The sequence below is a fragment of the Didymosphaeria variabile genome (assembly GCF_027946475.1).
Source record: "Didymosphaeria variabile strain IMI 356815 chromosome Unknown scaffold_6, whole genome shotgun sequence".
NCBI lineage: Eukaryota > Fungi > Ascomycota > Dothideomycetes > Pleosporales > Didymosphaeriaceae > Didymosphaeria > Didymosphaeria variabile.
The window spans coordinates 1,642,523-1,660,438 of record NW_026611625.1 but is presented as its reverse complement, the minus strand read 5'-3'; the positions used below and the strand labels follow the sequence as shown (position 1 = coordinate 1,660,438).

The window sequence follows — 17,916 nt, the reverse complement described above, 5'->3', positions numbered from 1 at the left end:
GATCAAGTCTTGCCCTGCAAGTCAACGAGCCCACCTATCAAAGAATAACCACATAAAAAGCGTTACATCGCTATATACAGTCCATCCCTCAATGCTAAATGCTTCCAATCCTGGATGCTCTTGCACCAGGCTACGCAACTCCCAAACGCCACCCATGCAAGTTGTATCTACAAAGATGCATTGGCTTCTAATGCACGTACAAACACGCAGTGGCTTCTAATGCACCAACTTCTCCGCCGCGCGATTCAAAATCTCCACCGTCTTCTTAATCTGCTTCTCGGCTTCCTTCCAATCTTTCGTTTCGCCAAGGGTGTGCCGCTCAATAGCATCTCGAATGAAAGGGAAGATGTAGTTGGATTCGCTGGCGTCGTAGCGAGAGGGACCGAAGATGATGTGCTTGAATTGCGTGCGGCCGGGTAGCTGTGTGTTATTAGCGATCTCTCTATCTCTGATATGTTTGAGTTGGAGGGGACACTTACACCGTGCTCCTGCTGCCCATTCACATTTCCGCGCTGGACGTCCAGCAGGTCTGATTCAAAGCCCGCCATTCTAGCATTATGCGCCACGCGCTGCACCGTCAAGCCCTGCGTCTCGAAACCGCCTGTACCATACACCTGGTTATACCACAAGGTCTCCCACTCCACAAATTCCTGGGCTTTGCCGCCTACATTCGCGAGAGCATCCACCAACGGCTGGAACATGCCGATGTCGTAATCGCCGCCCTGCTTCTCCGTCCAATCGATAAGCTTTTGTCCCTCCTCTTGCAGCGCGGAAGCGTAGTCGTCGACTTTAAGCGGCATGATGGGCTCCTGGGCGAGCTCGAGGATGACGAGGATCCAAATCTGCGTGAGAAGGGAGTGGTACACGAAGCCTGGATCAGTGTACTTGGAAACCCATTCGAAAGTCTCGTAGCAGCTGTGCGCCATGTTGCCGTGTTCGGGGCCTGAGAAACCGAAGTCGAGAGACGAGCAGCCGGCGAGATCTTGAAAGGCTACGTAGTCGCTGCCTACGCCTAGACGGCCTAATTTTCCACCGTGTTCCTTTTCCCAGAGCTCGAGGAGGGTGACATTTTGGTGCGGGTCCATAAGACGATCTAGCACGCGGGTCCATGCGTGCTTGAAGATGGGGGATCCGTTTGCCCAGAGCTTGTCACCTGTGACGCCGACGTCGACATTTAAGTATGCGATAGCGTTTGCGCGTAGTTCTTCCATGTTAGCTTCCACGTGCTCAGTCGACCCGATCATGTTATACTCCTCCGCGTCCCAGGATGCGAATTCGATAGTGCGGAGAGGACGCCAGCCTTGCATACGCAGCTCGCCTAGCACACGCGCGACTTCGACCATAACGGCTGTTCCAGATCCTGGGTCTGCAGCACCAAAACACCATGAATCACGGTGGTTTCCAATGATGATTTTCTTGGCTTTATCTTCGGAGCCAAGGAATGAGCCGAAGACGTTCGTGATGCGCTGCTTGTCCACCTCTTCTTGATTGTTCTGTAAATTGACCTTTGGAGACTTGTCAGGGTGTCCGGACCACCACTTTTCGCCCACGTCAGGGACTCCGCCGATCCAGTGCTCGTAGTTTCCTTCGGGAGCAATCTCCTCGCCTATGCCTTGCAGTGACTGGAGCAGCTTTTGTGCGTTTTTCCATGAAATGGGTAAGCTAGGGATAGTCGGTAATGCGGGGTTCTTGTCCTTGGGCATGCGCTTCTGGTCTTTTGTGCTAGGTAGACCGGGTGTGAGCACGTCGCCGACAATCATGTTGGAGAGGGCTACGGAGCCTCGCTGCACACTGTCCTCAGGTCTCCATCTGCCCTCTGGCCATACCCTGCCTTTCTTGAAGCCGTCCTCGGCGGGGTCCGAGTACATGATCACACCAGCGACTCCTGCGTTTTGAGCTGCCCTGACCTTCTCCGCTCTATCAGATTGGGAGCCGTAGTATCTCATCAGCACGACTGTTCCTTGAACATCAATGCCACTATCCCATAACGTTTTGAAGTCTTTCTTGTCGCCGTAGTTCACATAGATCAACGGACCCGTAACATTTCCAGAAGCTGAAAGTCCATGAAACGTCATTGTCTGCGCCCGCGGCGGATCGTACACATTCCCCTCTTCCAGCTTAGCCTCCCATTTCTTCTCTTCCGGCTCGACAATAGCCACTCGGCGGCCTTTCTCACTTGGATAGTTCAAGTACACAAAGTACTCGTCGTGGGTATATGTATCCATGTGCGCATCCTTGAACTTCTCTTCTATCCACTGTCCCAGCATGTAGCTTCCCTCTGTCCCCGCCACATGATCGTACGACGTAACGTACTTGAGGTTGTCCTGTATTCTATAGCTTTCCACATTTTGGAGGGCGAACTGTCGCACCCATTCAGGATTGAATGGTGCGCCGAGGCCCCCTCCACCCATAGGTACAACCTCGCTTACGACCAACAAGTATACCAGAGCCACAATCAATATAAGCCCGCATAATCTTGCTACAACCGCCCAACCTGGCCTGTACTCCTCCGGTATTGTCGGCAGTTTCGATCTAAAGGAGTGAAAGAGCGCGCCAGGCGAAGACGGCCACGATATCCTCGGGAGGTGGAAACTAGACAACGAGTTCGTGATGCTATAGAAGCGCTTCGAGAACCGGCCTCGAGAGCGATTCCTCCTGGCGCGCGCATCATCCGCGCTCTCCGGATCCAAGATATCCATCTCCTCCATCGTCTCCCTCAGCTCCGCCTCCTCGTCCGCGTGCACCGGACCTCCGAGCCCGCTGTCGCCATCATCGTCGTCGTCCACCGACTGCACCGAAGGTGGGTGATAGTATCCATTGCGGCGGCGCGAGTTCGACTGGGAATTCGGATCTGAGGGCAGGTCGTGGCCAAGCAGCGTCTGCCGCTCTGCATCGTCGGAGGCTTCTTGGGGGCCGCGGCGCGAGTATTGCGGGTCCGACGAGGACGTGGCTTCTTCGTAGGTGGGGATCGGAGGTTCTTCGCGGATCTCGTAGAGGTGCTTCTCGTCGGCCATGACCTCGAAGCGGCGGATCGGTCGGATCCCGGAAGCGTGCGTGAACAAGCGTTCTGAATGGGTGCGATGCGATAGGGGGGTCCCGTTCGATTACTAAGAATATGATGATGTACTACCGAATGCGCATATACATGGTGAATAATAAGAAAGGGAGCGACGAGGGTAGGTAGGGCGAGGAAGCAACGTTGTGTTGGCTGTCGCAAGAGGTGGTGTCTCTGGAGACAGTGGTGGTGGTCTCGGAGACCAAGTCCGCCGACGCTTGGAATCTTGAGGGACGGGCGAAACACGTACTTTCTGTTACGACAGTTGGCCCTTCATTACTTGCGGGAAGGATGCATTTTTGTTTTGAATTACTGCCAGAATCGCTACATATATACAGCACCGAAACATATCATCTCATTATGCACGCGACCAGTCCCTCGGACTTGTAAACTGCAGTACCGTATCGCCGGTACCATTTACATATTGCGACCCCCGGTCACCATGATCGTCTGTCCACTAACATAGCTCATCAGCGGACTCGCCAGCGCAAGCACAGCGCTCGCTGCTTCTGTGGCGGTGCCCGGTCTCCTCAGTGGGATGTCCAAGTGCTGCTCTCCTGCACCAGGTCCGCCAGCCTTCTGCGCTCCTGGTATGCCGAGCGCAACCTTTGTGCCATCTGGAGTCGTGACAAACGCTCCCGCCTCCTTCGCTGCCGTCAACCGAGTCAGGATAAAACCTAGAGCTTCAGTTAGTATACTAGATCTCTACAATTGAAGAAACGCTTAGATAGGCAATACCAAAGGCTACCGTGTTCGCCCGCACCCCGAAAGCTGGACCCCACCTGCACAAGTCAGTGTCAGTATCGTCCTACAAACTGGGAAGTTGGACTCACTCCTTTGCAACTGTCTTGGTCAACCCAGTGACACCCGCCTTTGCAAGTGCGTAGTTAATCTGTCCTGCGTTCCCATGCACACCCGAGGTACTCGAGATATTGATGATATTCCTGGGCTCGCCGTCCTTGACTCTAAAGTACGGCGCAGCAGCCCTAATGATCTTGAATGGTGCAGTGCCGTGCACGTCGACAATGGTATGCCATTGCTTGTCGGTCATCTTGTGAATGACACCGTCCCATGTGTAGCCAGCATTGTTGACGATGATGTGGATCTTGCCGCCTCCGAAATCTGCAGCTTTCTTGATGAGGTCGGCAATGTATGCGTCGTCAAGGACATCGCCGGCGACCGCAAGGGCAGCGCCGCCACTCTGATTGATTTCGTCGGCTACGGTTTGTGCTTTTTCTGCTGGTGGTTTAGGTAGCTGTTGACTAGATCAAGCCCGGATGCCACGTACTCGCATCCACATCCGCAACCACAACCCTGGCGCCCTCGTTCGCGAACAGCCTCGCGGCTTCGGCGCCAATTCCCTGTCCTGAGCCTGTGATGATAGCTGTCTGGCCCGCCAACATACCCTTGGGGTAGTTGAGATGACCTGCGATCTGGTCAATGCGCTTGGACATATTGATCAGCAGCTAGAAGACCAAGACGATAAACTACGACTATGGTGGAGAAGAGCGAGCTTATAGAGTATCTTCCGCAGCCCGCGATCTTGAAATGCGGAGGGGCTTAACCGATGGATCAGATATCCCGCTGGCCGCTCGCATGGGCCGAGGTTCACCATGTTGCACGCTAGGCTGCTTTCAGGGTAGCTAGATCGAGGGAACTACTCGTCCATGTAGAGTCACCAGTGCTTAACTACTCGTCCTGTAACTGTACATCTCGCGAGAGCCATGAATGAGCGGCAAATTGATACATCGCGTGGATAAGTCTTTATCCAGGCCGGGGCACGCAACCAGAAAGGAAATAGCATTTGGCGCAAGCCATACATGAGTAGATACGGTTGCGTCAATGACGTACGAATGCTCCAAAGATATTGGTAATGCTTTGCAAAGATGGTTTTTGAAGCTATTATATGTGTCTCAGTTAGCATCTAGAAACGCCACTCGTTGCAATTGTCTTGACTACCCTCAGCGCAGTATGGTCAAGATTTTCATGTACGCCTCTGCCTTGATGATGCAGCTCATAATATGTCACTGACCATTCCAGCACCGGAGCCACCGGCTACATCGGCGGCGACACGCTTTACCACCTCTACAACAAGTATCCGAATTACGAATATACAGCCATCGTCCGCACCGAAGAGAAAGGAAAACAAGTTACTTCTAAGTTTCCCAAAGTACGAACCGTGAAAGGTGACAATGACTCCATCGACCTGCTTAAGGAGGAGAGTGCGAAGGCAGATATCGTGATCCGTAAGTGCTACTTCTTCAGCAATGGCACAGGAAGAGAATAGGGGTGAGAGGCAAAAATGCCACTACCATCTCATATTTTCTTCACTATTAAAAGTCTTCTGTCTTGACGCACATTCTTCACAGTATGCATACTAACACCCAGCAGATACAGCAGACGCCTCCGACAACGTCAATGCAGCTAAGGCCATCGCATCCGGCCTGACCTCCGGCCACACCTCCTCAAACCCTGGCTACTGGCTACACACCGGCGGCACCGGCATTCTGACCTACTTCGACACACGCGACGGCAAGCTCGGCGAGAACTCGGACAAGGTCTTCAACGACCTCGAAGGCGTGGAAGAGCTCGTCAACCTCCCCAGTGAAGCGTTCCACAGGAATGTCGATGAAATTGTCATCGAGACCGGGAAAAAACAGGGGGAGAAGGTGAAGACGGCGGTGGTATGTCCGCCGACGATATATGGTATGGCAAACCCCTCCTTCTCGCGGCTACGCGAGAAGCAATAGACTGATAGCGAACAGGAGACGGAAGAGGCCCCTCCTTAACTCGCGGCCGTCAAGTTTACGAACTCGCAAAATTGACTATACAACGCGGGAAAGCGCCCATAATCGGCGGGGGCAAAGCTCGGTGGAACAACATCCATGTGCACGACCTATCCCGCGCTTACGTGCTGCTCGTAGAGGCCGCAGTAGCAGGCAGAACCGATGAGGGGCTGTGGGGCGACAAGGGATATTACTTCACCGAGAATGGCGAACACTTCTGGTCCTCCCTCTCGCAACGCATCGCCGAGTCTGCCAAAAATCAGGGTTATATCCAATTCGCGAAGACCGAGGCTCTAGACAAGGCTACTGCGAACAAAGTCGCTGGCTTTGAGAGTATCAGCTGGGGCCTGAACTCGCGGGGTGAGGCAAGGAGGTTGAAGAAGTTGCTAGGGTGGAAGCCGCAGGAGCGCAGTATTGAGGATGAGGTGGATACGATTGTGAAGAATGAGTGGGAGAGGCTGCAGGAGAGTTGAAGCGGGGAAGTTCTAGCTTGTGGGGGTACTGTACAACTGCAGTACGTATAGTCAAACTGGCTCCACATTTGGCACATACGACCATAGGACCTTGAATACAGAGCTTCCCGTCCGCTCAGCTGTACTTAAGCAGGGTACCGGCGGATTAGTATTGCGGTCGGTGACGACGCGAGAATACCCGCTGTTGTATGTTTTTGGTTTGTCGTTTGGGTGGGTGGCCAGTGATCGTCCCTACGCCAACGTCTTTATGCACACTTGCCTCTGAACTTTTGTTCTTCTTAGCGCGAGAGAACTACTTTAAAGATATATAAGGTGCATTCATGATGATCAGGTACCGCTAGGTGCCTGGGGCATTGCCTGCCTCCATTCATGCTTTTGCAAAATCGTCTCAGCTCGCGGCTCATCACCTCCACGAGCTTTTAAGTCCCACCAGCCCTAACCTGCCGAACCTCTCATTGCCCACTCTTAGTTCGCACATTAGCTGCAGCCCTGGACACGGCTCCACTTTGTAAACTGGGCCCCATTCGCCTTCTCACTGGTAGGCTCGTCAAAGCGAGAATCAAAACTGGTATCAAAACTGGGCCGAGTATTTCGGTTGTTGCCGGGGTCGTTCAAGCTCAAACACGCTTGGGTACCATCTTGAGATCTGCGATTGTGTGAGTCACCAAAGAGGTTGTTCAGTGTGGTGCAAGGCTCTGTGCCTGAATGCTTCGGCGCACTGGAAGTGTGCGCCCGAGTGGTCTCTACGTGAGCGGAAGAATGACGAGCTCATAGGGTGAGCGGACAGCACCATGGAACAATATATGTTTCAGGTATTGCAGTGTCTAAATTCTCTCATCATGACGCACGATGCTTAGAGTCCGCTCGGGTGGTCTGCGGTAGCCTGCTTCGGCCGCATTCACGTCCGAGGTCAATGCTTTACATGGATGGTGCTGAGCAACAGCAGGTACTCTATGATGGTCTTTTTAACGTTTGAAGGCTGATAGAGCTGAGGATGCTGCCGGAGAGGCTTCCTGGTAAGCTGTAGGCATGTTGTCGCTCAGACGGGCCCCATCATTCCAGCGGCTGGACCCATTTGGTTCAAGGGGTCCGTCGTAGTAAGCAACTGGATAGCCTGATACATTAGCATGCGAAATGAAAAGAAAGGGCCCGGAATGTGATGTAGCGTAGCACTGGTATCATTATGTCGCGTCGTGACCTCGGACACCATATTGGTATCCTAGGAAATCGTAGAGCAGGCTACTGTACGTCTAGTGCTCCTCTATTTCCTCAATCCAATCCCACCATCTTCAATACGGGGATCAGCCCCGTTTCCAACATGTGCCGAGTGAGGTCCTACGTTTGTGCTGCCGGTGGTCATGCCGCGATTATCGAGGTCTGAATCAAAGCGCGGGTCAAGCTTGTTGCCAACGTTCGTGCCGTGCGGGCCGTTATTCGTCGAACCGACAGTTGCGGACTCGCCTTGTGCCGCCCGGTTGATACGCTCCCGATCGGTGTCTACAGGCGTAACGCCAGCTCCGGTTCCATGATAGTGGCCTGTCTCGAACTCTTCCACGCCGCGGGAAGCGATGTTCTGTTGGCGCTGTGCAGACTCACGGTCGCCGGTAGCTGAGTCTACTGCCGCATTGAAATTTCCGCGGATAGCTTCTCCGGTACCCTGCGGATTGTGAGTAAAAGCTATGGACAGCTGGAGAAGGACGGCCAGGGATCGAAAGTAAGAGAGAACACACATACGTGGATTCTCCCGACGCCCTTCTTGATAGCATTTCCAAGGCCCTCACCAGTGCTCGACCCGGACATCTCGAATGTGTTTGTAATGATGTTGACGTGGATGAGGTTCGCAATGTTGAGGTTTGTAGGTTAGAGATCGTGGTGCGTGATGTCGGATGCTTATTATTTTTTAAACATAGAATTGTCAGGTATGACGAATGAAACATGCTCGGAAAGGTACTTGCTATCCGCGGTTGCCATAACATGCCTTGAAGTGAAGTCGCGCCTGCTTTGACAAGGGTGCGGTGACATCATTCGCCGATCGTGGAATGTTGTGGATACACGCGGGCTAATGTCATAGTCGCATCACAAAAAGCATGCAGGTCTCAAGGCTCCAGCTCCTCGTGAGACACGTGATTGTGTTCAACAATGTTACATTTCAAGGGTGATCGATTCCCTTAACACTACATGCCCAGCACATTTGATGCCTTTGATATCCTAAATCTCATCCAGTCATAAGTTCATACACCAGTTCAGATCCTTTAACACTGCAAACCCCCAAAACAAACCACTTTCTCATCCACTTAAACCATATCTACAACTTTCCGGTGGTGTAAAAGTCGTCAAGCGCGACGACGATACGCTTGGTCATGGTCTTCTCGCCCTCGCGTACCCAGACACGGGGGTCGTAGTACTTCTTGTTGGGCTTGTCCTCACCCTCAGGGTTACCAACCTGGGTCTTAAGGTACCCCTCCTTGCTCTTGAAGTAGTCACGGAAACCGTTGCTGTACGCCCACTGCAGATCAGTGTCGAGGTTGACCTTGACGACACCGTATGAGATAGCCTCGCGGAAGTCGTCGACGGAGCTACCGGAGCCACCGTGGAAGACAAGGAATACGGGCTTCTCCTCCTTAGCCTTGATCTGCTCCTTGACGAATTCTTGGTGCTTCTTGAGAAGCACGGGCTGGAGCTTGACGTTTCCGGGCTTGTAGACACCGTGGACGTTACCGAAACCGGCGGCGATGGAGAAGTAGGGGGAGATCGGGGACAGGGTCTTGTAGATCTCATAGATGTCTTCGGGCTGGGTGTAGAGCGAGTTGTTGTCAACATCCTCGTTATTGACGCCGTCCTCCTCACCACCGGTGATGCCGATCTCCATCTCGAGCCACTGCTTCATGGGAGCAGCACGCTTGAGGTACTTGGCAGTAGTCTGGATGTTCCAGTCTACGGGCTCCTCAGACAGATCGATCATGTGGGAGGAGAAGAGGGGCTCGCCGTGCTCCTTGAAGTAGGCCTCGTCGGCGTCGAGCATGCCATCAAGCCATGGCAGGAGCTTCTTTGCGCAGTGGTCGGTGTGGCTGAGGTGGTCAGCGGTGGTAGGTCATGGCGTCACAGGTGATAACCTACAGAACGACAGGTACGCCGTAAACGGGAGCAATTGAACGGATGTAGTGAGCGGCGGCAACGGCACCAGCGATGGAGGCGGCCTGGTCCTTGTTGTCTACGCCCTTGCCGGCGAAGAAAGCGGCACCACCTTGCGAGGTCTGGAGGATGATGGGGCTGTTCTTATCGCGGGCAGCCTCGAGGGATGCGACCACAGTGGAGCTCGAGGTGACGTTGATGGCGGGGATGGCATAGTTGTTCTCCTTTGCGTGCTGGAACAGCTTGAGCACATCGTCACCAGTGATGACACCGGCCTTGCGGGAGAGAACGCTGGCGGAGTCAGTAGAGGTTCGGAGACGGGATCCGCGCATCGCAAGCTCCAGGAGAGATGAATGAAGCCAATGCTGCCATTGTGCCTCGAGCGCGTCTTCAATCACCGATCGCGTTCTCACGCCACATGCAGCGGGGGAGGGACATTGACTTACTCTTTAGCACCCATTGTGATTGTAGCTGTGTGGTAGTTTCGTGAATGTAGGAGGCTGACTGAAGATTTGCGAGTTAGAAAAGTCTGAAGCAGAGGATATAAAGGGAGAGCTCTGATGTAATTGCTTGATCCACCGGTGTTGAGGTGGGGTTCAGCTTCGCACTTTCCATGCGAACCCCACCAAGCCGATGCCGCCGGCTCTCACAAAAGCAACACGCACCCTGGCAACGAATCACGAGACAAAGTGTGCTTACCTGATACGAGAGAGTGGGTAGTCAATTGAAAAGTCTGAAGCGGCTGTGACGTGGGTTGAGCTTGGATCTTAGGGCCTTTAGCTGTCGACCGTCACGGCCGCGCTGCTGTCATGGCCCGGAGAGAAGCTCGGCTCAACTACTGCACGCGCTCTTTGCCCGATTCTCTCCGTACGCAGACGGCTGTGGTTTCAGGGCGGGCGCATCGCGATTGGTGGCCTTTACTTCGCTATACCTCGATCCGTTTCCGAAGACTCTCGAATGCTAGGTGCTCTGCCGCGCTGTCGAATCCCTCACGCGTGAGCATCACGACACATGGATGAGCACATCGAATGGCTTTTACGCCGGTTCCTCGAGGCTGTCGCGCTCCGAACGGCGCCTCACGTCGTGTCCATTGGCCCGAATCAGGAACATACCGGCATTGACATCTTTTGTACAGTGTATGGTGACAGCGAACCGAGAGACGTCCGCATCCTCGGCTCTGCGCGGTCCCCGTCTCCCTATCGTACATATGCAAAGTCCCCGTGGAGACAAATATGACAGCAAAACATTCGGTTGAGTGCAACACTCTCCCAGAATGGCTTAACAGTCCAACGGTGTTATTCATACACCACCTGTTCCCGGAGCAAATCTTCTGTCTCACCCTCTTTCACATCTGTGGTATAGCACGCTATTCCTTCGCCCGAACCCGAACTTGTCTGGTCAAAGGCTGCGCGGCTCCTTGAACTCTGATCTCTACCTTGAACGTGCCCAACTGCTTCACTTTGGAGGTATCGCCTTCTTCGTGACCACTCACAAAGTCGACGTCGCTTTCCGAGAGGAGAACGCGGGCCGCCTCGTCGTTGTGGGCAAGTGCAGACTTGATCGTCGCGACAATATCTGCCGTGGACACCGATCCGTAAATTGCATTTTCCAAAGGCTTAGGTTTGCTCGCCGACATAGCCGCGTTCAAGATGTCTGCCGCAGCGGAAGCACCATATCGTTTCGCGTCTGTCTTCTCCTGCTCGATGAGCTGCCGTGCGAAGTCGATCGTGGGCGGTACGAAGGTATCGATGAGCTCCATGGATCGCTCGGCCTGCTTTTGTCAGAGTACATTCATAGCGAGATAGAGGAGAAAGCGTACACTGAGCAGTTCAAGCTCAATTGGCCGCACATAGTGCTGTTTCGGCTTTTGCGCAATTTCTACATCATCTTCAATTTCCTCCAATGCTACCTTGACTCCGAATGTAGCGTCGCGGGTCATATCCACATCTTGAGCCTTCAATTGCTTCAGTTGCAGGATGGGTACGTAGTTGGCGACGCGCGCGGGAAACCATTTATTTCGCATGAGGGCTGGGTTGATGGGAACATACGAGCCTGTCCATGATTAGTGACTGTTAGGCAGCGCCGTCAGCCGTCATACCTGCGCGCCCGAATCGCGGGATGTCCTGCAGCAACTTAACGACAATGTTGCGCTCCGCCTCCTTCGCTGCCTTGGATATATTGCGAATCTGCTGCTGCTGGCCCCATCGATCCAGCCCCCGCCGCGTCACCCTTCGTATGCACGATGTGCACTGCGGAAGCAGCGACGGTTTCGTTATGGATGCCATAGCGGGTTGTGGTGCTGTGGAAGCGGTGCTGACTAGAAAACGAACAAGCTAAGCATCACATAGAATTCGGGATACTTTGCGAGATGCACGCTAGCACGGTGTCTAGTCCGGTGCGGGCTTAGTCTGAAGACTTCACGAAACAAACGGCAAAGGCTACCAGGGCTTACAGCGGCCTACCGCATGGGACATCTCCTCTAACATGGCATTTCGTGGTAGGCACGTCTTGTCTGCTGCCTGCGCCTTCCCTCAAAGACCACGAACACCGCCGTCAGCGCCCGCTTCCTCTTTCACCTGGCGGTAGATAGCGACATCGGCCCTAGACACTTGCCGCGGCCCACCGGACGAGGGACCTTTGACCATCCTAGAGTCTTCCCATAATTGCTGGACTCTTGGGCGCCTCTGCTGCAGCATCGCGCCGCCATGCCCGAGAAGCCGCTGACAGTAGCGACATACGCCGCCGGAGCCTCTCTTGCCGCCATCACACTTGTCTACGTTTTCGGGCCAACCTTTTTCCTCGACGACGAAGCATCGAGCACACGCAAAAAGGGAGTCGTGGGCCTGAGCAACACCGCAAACGACTGCTTTATCAATTCGATCCTCCAAGCCCTCGCCGGGCTGCCCGACCTGCGCATATACCTCATTCGCGAAACACACCGGCGGAAGCTCGACGGCCCAGAACTCTACGATGTCGACCCGGAGAAATTAACTCTCGAAAGGAGAGCTACAAAGCCATGGAAGTTGGAAGGACTGCAAAAGGGCTTGGTCACACATGCTTTGAAGGAGGTCCTCGACAAACTCAACGAGCGACCTATATATAAGAAGACGATTTCTCCACAACCCTTCATCCGAGCGCTGGAACATGCTTTTGGCACGCGCATTAGCAGACAACAACAGGACGCCCAGGAATTCCTTCAGATCGTGACGGAGCGCCTATGTGACGAGTACCATGCCGGGACAAAGGCAAGACGACAGGCGCAGACAGCCATCAACGGTGACACCGCGTCAGAGACACAGGAGATTGCCGAACAATTTGGAATTGCCCCGCCCAAAGCCGCGAATCTTCCAACAGATAGTGAGGCTGCAGAGCCGGGTACGGACAATGACGAATCATCAGCCAGCGAAGATGGTTTTCCTTTTGAAGGTAGGATCGAATCACAGATCGAATGTCTGACCTGTGGTTTCAAGCCTAAGGCATCATCGTCCGCTTTCGTCACCTTAACACTAAGTGTACCCCAGACATCGACGACATCTTTAAACAAATGTCTCGACGGCGTCTTCAAGGTGGAACACATTGACGATTTCAAGTGCGAGTATTGCCGCTTGGATCACGCAATCGAAAGTAAAACCAAAGAGCTCGCGCGGGCGTTGGCTCCCGAAGTCCAGCGCGCATTACAATTAGATATTGACAAACTCCAACGAGCGCGGGAAAGCGACCCCGAGAAGCCTCCAGAGGGCGTGGAGCTGCCTGATCCTAATCTGGCTCCTAAACGTCGAATCGCTCGCCACATGTACATCTCTTCATTCCCTAAAGTCCTTGCGCTGCATCTATCACGTTCTGTATTTGCAGTCGGCACCGTATCTACCAAAAATCTTGCCAAAGTAAATTTCCCCGAATCTCTGCCTCTAGGAGGTATACTTAATCGCAAGAACTATCGCCTGTTAGGAATGGTCAGCCACAAAGGCACACACAACAGCGGTCATTATGAGTCTTTCCGCCGCCAGGTCCAACCCATACCATACTCTACTCCGCACTCCTTTGGTACCGAAGGAGTGTACAGCATGCAAGGAACCCCCATTCCATCGGCAGTACAGAGTCCACGAATGTCGAGCGTCAACCTTCCCAATGGTAATGGCCGTGGATCACCACTGCCTGCAACTCCGTCACTAGATTCCCCATCCACGAGATCGCTTTCGTCACAATCGCGCTCCTCAAACTTTTCACCCAGAATAGCGCCTACTTCGGCGCCTCGTGAAGACTCCACCCAAGAGGCATCTTCGTCTCCCACATCTGCATCAATTTCGCGACCAAAAAGCTTGAGATCAATCAAAGGTTCGCTGAAGGAAAAAGCATCCGATGCAAACCCACTCAAAAAGAGGTCGAAACGAGCCAACAACCGTTGGTGGCGGATCAGCGATGACAAGGTGAAGGAGAGCAAGACGAGCGATGTCTTGGGCATGCAAAAGGAGGTCTATTTGCTTTTCTACGAGCTTGATAGAAGGAGTGAAGACTAACACTCCCGACGACGCATATGGGACGGTCTTTTTGCAACATTCATCATAGGACTTCTTGTCCCATGGGAGCCGAGTTCGGCGGCATATTGGGAGCACATGAGGTTTCTCAGCTCTCTGCATTTTTATGTATATATCACCGTGGAAGTAGATCTCTCCGATCGTTCAGGCATAGATACCCTCTGTCGATATGGGATTGGCCGCTAGCGATTTATCAGCATTGGCATGATTGGTCAACAACCTCGAAAGCATTCGAGCGATCATACGAACCCCACTTCTCCCGTATCCCCTTCGCATATGTGATGCAACGTCTACTGAAAGCTTACGTTACACTGGAGTCGCGGTAGCAACACGACGCAGCTCTGTCATTGACCGGGTCTAGTGGGGATGGCTCCTTCCACCTAAGAGCGCTCAGGCAACTGCACAGTATAAGAGTATACCAGCTCATGGTCGTATCTGCTGTCAACGTCTCGAACATCTAGTCCAGGCCAAAGTCGCTCAGGCACAGTCTGTAAAGCGCGTCACTTGAATCGGTTTTTGAAATAAAATCACAACCCCCCAGCCACCGACATGCCTCCCTCTGCCACAGCACCTTCTCCATCGTCGGCACTCAACGAAGACATGTTCCTCAAAGCCCCGGGTACACAGCTCTTTCTCAATCCACCCCACATACTCATCATCGGCGCCGGCTCCCGCGGCTCCGCATACGCGAAAGCTGCGCTTTCATCGACCAACAGCATCGTGGCTGCTATCGCAGAGCCCATCGCTTACAAGCGCGCTGAGTTCGGGCGTAAGTACGTATGGGGGAAAGAGCAGCCGGAGCTAGGGCAGGAGTTTGAGGGGTGGCAAGAGTGGGTGGAGTATGAGAAGAGGAGGAGGGAGAGGGAAAGGATCGGGTGAGTATCTGTGTCTTTGGTGGTGTTGAGGGGGATGCTGACGAGTGCAGGGAAAAGGTAGAATCGGCGATCGATGCGGTGTTTGTGTGTGTGCTGGATGAGATGCATGAGGAGGTTGTCTGTGGCATTGCAGGGCTGGGCGTGCACATCTGCTGTGAGAAGCCATTGGCTACGAGGCTACAGAGCTGTGTCAATATCTTCAAGGCGTTGCAGAGTGCGAAGCAAGATACAGATAGGACTGTGAATGGGGAGAAGAAAGAGACGATTTTCGGAATATGCCATGTCCTGCGGTACAGTCCGCATAACATGATGTTAAGGAACCTGGTGTTGGATAAAGAGGTGATTGGGGACGTGCTTAGTATTGAGCATGTAGAGCCCGTGGGGTGGTGGCACTTCTCGCACGTGAGTAGAGCTAGGTCTGAATTGGTATGAACACTGACAATGCGCAGAGTTACGTGAGAGGCAACTGGAGAAAAGAGTCCAAGACAGCGCCTTCGCTCTTAACAAAGTCATGTCACGACATCGACTTCATCCTTTGGATGCTTTGCTCCCCACCACCGAACGCTGGTTCTGAACCGCATCTGCCTTCACACTTGAGTTCCACCGGCTCCAAGAAGTTCTTCAGAAAAGAGCGGAAACCCGAAGCTGCTGGCAATGCAACGAATTGTCTATCATGTCCTCATGAAAAAGACTGCCTCTACAGCGCCCCCAAGATCTACCATGAGAGGCATTTACAGCAAGGTAACACAGGATGGCCTGTCAATATTGTGAACCCTGAGATTGAAGAAGTTTACAACAGCGCTGGGGCAGCTACAGCTACGAAGCAACTGTTCAGAGACCTCAGCGAGGACTATACGGTGGACACTCCGGTCACTGAAGTGGAGTCAAGACCATGGTTCGGTCGATGTGTGTGGGAAGCGGACAATGATGTTTGTGATGATCAGAGCGTGACTATCACTTGGGAAGACGATCCGCTCCTCTCAGAGAATGACGTTGGACCGACCTTGAAAGGAAGAGGAGCGAAGACGGCACACTTGCACATGGTTGCCTTTACGGAAAAGATATGCGAAAGGCGAGGCAGGATCTACGGCACCAAAGGCGAGATAGAGTATGACAGTACGACTATCTCTGTCCACGAGTTCGCAACGGGCGAGACGAAGGTGTACAAACCGCACCTCGCAGCTGGTGGCCATGGAGGAGGTGACGAAGGCCTCGCCCGGCAGTTCCTCATGGGTGTGGAGGCAGTCGACTCCAAGCGCATGTCGGCGGCAGACGCCCAGCGCGAATTCCTCGGGTGCGATTTGGAGGAGGCTTTTAGAAGTCACGCCATGGTGTTCGCAGCTGAAGACGCCCGGACAAAGCGTCAAGTGGTCGACTGGAAAAAGTGGTGGGCAGACCAGGTGGAAGCGCAATTACACGGATGGTGGTAGTACGAAGCGCCGACGAGCGACGAGGGCGGCTTCCGTAGATGATGAAGTCGGGCGCGTACGTGAAGGCATGGACGACATGAGGCTCTGTCGAAACCACGATGATGCTGGTAACGCTCCTCCCCGATGCATCGTTCATCCGAGCAGGTTTACGAGGGACGCCATTTCTGGTCAATTAGCGGTAATTCTCCTGCCCGGCTCGGGAGCTCGCGAGCCGGTTCGAGGTTATTTTGGGATCTATAGCGTGCAGAGAATGACACCTAATATATCCGTTTCGGGAGCATCGGCGCTTAACATGGGTGGCCAGTGACACATGGCACCATGAGGCTCAACGGAGGATAATGCACGTCTTTCCAGAAGCGGATGCCAGCCCTACCATCGAAGAGCAACAGTGTCGGCGCTTCGTAGCATGGTTCCAGAGCCAATAGCCGGCGCTGGTATGCCGTGGATGGGCAGAGCAAGACGCGCAAACCGTTGTTCGTGCAGGCCCGGAGGGTCAGCGATGGCACAGGGCGAGTACGGTCGGCGCATCCATAGCGCTGGTTCGAACGCTTTGAAGTCGGTCGGGCGCAAAGGTGGGCGGTGCCGCGGACCCGGAAAAAGCAGGCCGGCACACAGACGCGTGCAGGACGCGTCCTCTCGTGAGCGATGCACGCTCGTGTTATAGTCGTGAAATGCGTACTTGGTCGCCTTCTGTGAGTCACAAATGTCGGTATGCACGGTGTACGGGAGAAACGAAACTCTGAGGCGGCGTGGGCCAATCGCTCGGCCGGGCAGCGATGACTCTTGACGGGTGCAGGGGCCAGACACGTCGGTGCACGGCTTTTGCGGGGACGCTGCCGAAGCTGTCTAGACAGCAGACAGCCCGTATTGGAGCGCTGCGATTGGAGCGTCGCTGTTTCTGCCCATGACATGCTGTCAGGTGCGGGGTCCGAGCCGGGCGCCAAACCGCCTCCACAGCATCCAGCCACGACACCTCACTTGGACGTGCAGCTGTAACTGCCGCTCGCGCCTATACCATCCCTCTCGAGGCATCACCACAGCATTGCGAACGGCGCCGCTCCTGCCCGGTTTCAACTTAGCCAACCGCCCCAGTATGCAGCGCCTCGCCGTGCTCTTCCTCTTTGGTATAGACGCTTCTGCAACCTCACCACGCCCAGCCACTGAGCGTCAACGACTCCCAGCAGCCTTTCCACATGCAGACTGCACGGAAGCAAGAATAGTAGTAGCCTTCGAGTAGACCTGTTCAGCGCGGGTACTCGCCCACCAGCCGCTTGTTTCACCCTCCACGTAGAACATGCTGATACACCCGCTCTACTGCTGTATACCCTCAGGCTCGGCCTTGGGAACTCGATGAGATCGTGTTTCAGAATGTTTTAGCGCTAGGCCTCGCTGGGGCTGCGCGTTCGTCGGCCAGTCGTTGTGTGAGCTTCGTCCCGGGAAGAATAAGTACCCAGGGCTTCGCCGCACAACCACACTTCATTCCAGCATTCATCATCGCGAGCATTGCACTGCCTACGAGCTCTCACGAGTCTCTTTCGTTCCGTTTCTCCCGTGTCTTAGACCCCACGGAGCTGGTTCTCCATTTTAATTCCTATTCATAATTTGTTTGTTCTTTACCACTCAAGCCTAA

General features: G+C 53.9%; 8 protein-coding genes across 8 annotated transcripts; 3 read left to right on the top strand and 5 right to left on the bottom strand.

Moving 5' to 3' along the window:
* Positions 1–216: 216 nt before the first annotated feature.
* On the bottom strand, positions 217–3,014 carry N0V89_008450 (uncharacterized protein; the record flags this gene model as incomplete). Its single annotated transcript, XM_056217205.1, has 2 exons — positions 217–420; positions 480–3,014. The coding sequence occupies 2 exons, from the start codon at positions 3,012–3,014 to the stop codon at positions 217–219; spliced, it is 2,739 nt and encodes a 912-aa protein (XP_056068761.1).
* Positions 3,015–3,472: 458 nt separating this feature from the next.
* On the bottom strand, positions 3,473–4,509 carry N0V89_008449 (uncharacterized protein; the record flags this gene model as incomplete). The annotated part of the gene is made up of 4 exons (XM_056217204.1): positions 3,473–3,732; positions 3,794–3,837; positions 3,889–4,291; positions 4,344–4,509. 4 exons carry the CDS (start codon positions 4,507–4,509, stop codon positions 3,473–3,475), a joined length of 873 nt encoding a protein of 290 aa, XP_056068760.1.
* Positions 4,510–5,026: 517 nt separating this feature from the next.
* Positions 5,027–6,314, top strand: N0V89_008448 (uncharacterized protein; the record flags this gene model as incomplete). Its single annotated transcript, XM_056217203.1, has 4 exons — positions 5,027–5,043; positions 5,096–5,301; positions 5,447–5,761; positions 5,821–6,314. 4 exons carry the CDS (start codon positions 5,027–5,029, stop codon positions 6,312–6,314), a joined length of 1,032 nt encoding a protein of 343 aa, XP_056068759.1.
* Positions 6,315–7,575: 1,261 nt separating this feature from the next.
* N0V89_008447 (uncharacterized protein) lies at positions 7,576–8,114 on the bottom strand (the record flags this gene model as incomplete). Its single annotated transcript, XM_056217202.1, has 2 exons — positions 7,576–7,971; positions 8,049–8,114. 2 exons carry the CDS (start codon positions 8,112–8,114, stop codon positions 7,576–7,578), a joined length of 462 nt encoding a protein of 153 aa, XP_056068758.1.
* Positions 8,115–8,619: 505 nt separating this feature from the next.
* FBA1 (Fructose-bisphosphate aldolase 1) lies at positions 8,620–9,906 on the bottom strand (the record flags this gene model as incomplete). Its single annotated transcript, XM_056217201.1, has 3 exons — positions 8,620–9,382; positions 9,432–9,737; positions 9,893–9,906. 3 exons carry the CDS (start codon positions 9,904–9,906, stop codon positions 8,620–8,622), a joined length of 1,083 nt encoding a protein of 360 aa, XP_056068757.1.
* Positions 9,907–10,812: 906 nt separating this feature from the next.
* N0V89_008445 (uncharacterized protein) lies at positions 10,813–11,731 on the bottom strand (the record flags this gene model as incomplete). Its single annotated transcript, XM_056217200.1, has 3 exons — positions 10,813–11,217; positions 11,266–11,498; positions 11,545–11,731. 3 exons carry the CDS (start codon positions 11,729–11,731, stop codon positions 10,813–10,815), a joined length of 825 nt encoding a protein of 274 aa, XP_056068756.1.
* A 420-nt stretch (positions 11,732–12,151) lies between these two features.
* On the top strand, positions 12,152–13,963 carry N0V89_008444 (uncharacterized protein; the record flags this gene model as incomplete). The annotated part of the gene is made up of 1 exon (XM_056217199.1): positions 12,152–13,963. The coding sequence occupies one exon, from the start codon at positions 12,152–12,154 to the stop codon at positions 13,961–13,963; it is 1,812 nt and encodes a 603-aa protein (XP_056068755.1).
* A 567-nt stretch (positions 13,964–14,530) lies between these two features.
* N0V89_008443 (uncharacterized protein) lies at positions 14,531–16,286 on the top strand (the record flags this gene model as incomplete). The annotated part of the gene is made up of 3 exons (XM_056217198.1): positions 14,531–14,856; positions 14,907–15,258; positions 15,306–16,286. 3 exons carry the CDS (start codon positions 14,531–14,533, stop codon positions 16,284–16,286), a joined length of 1,659 nt encoding a protein of 552 aa, XP_056068754.1.
* Positions 16,287–17,916: the final 1,630 nt, after the last annotated feature.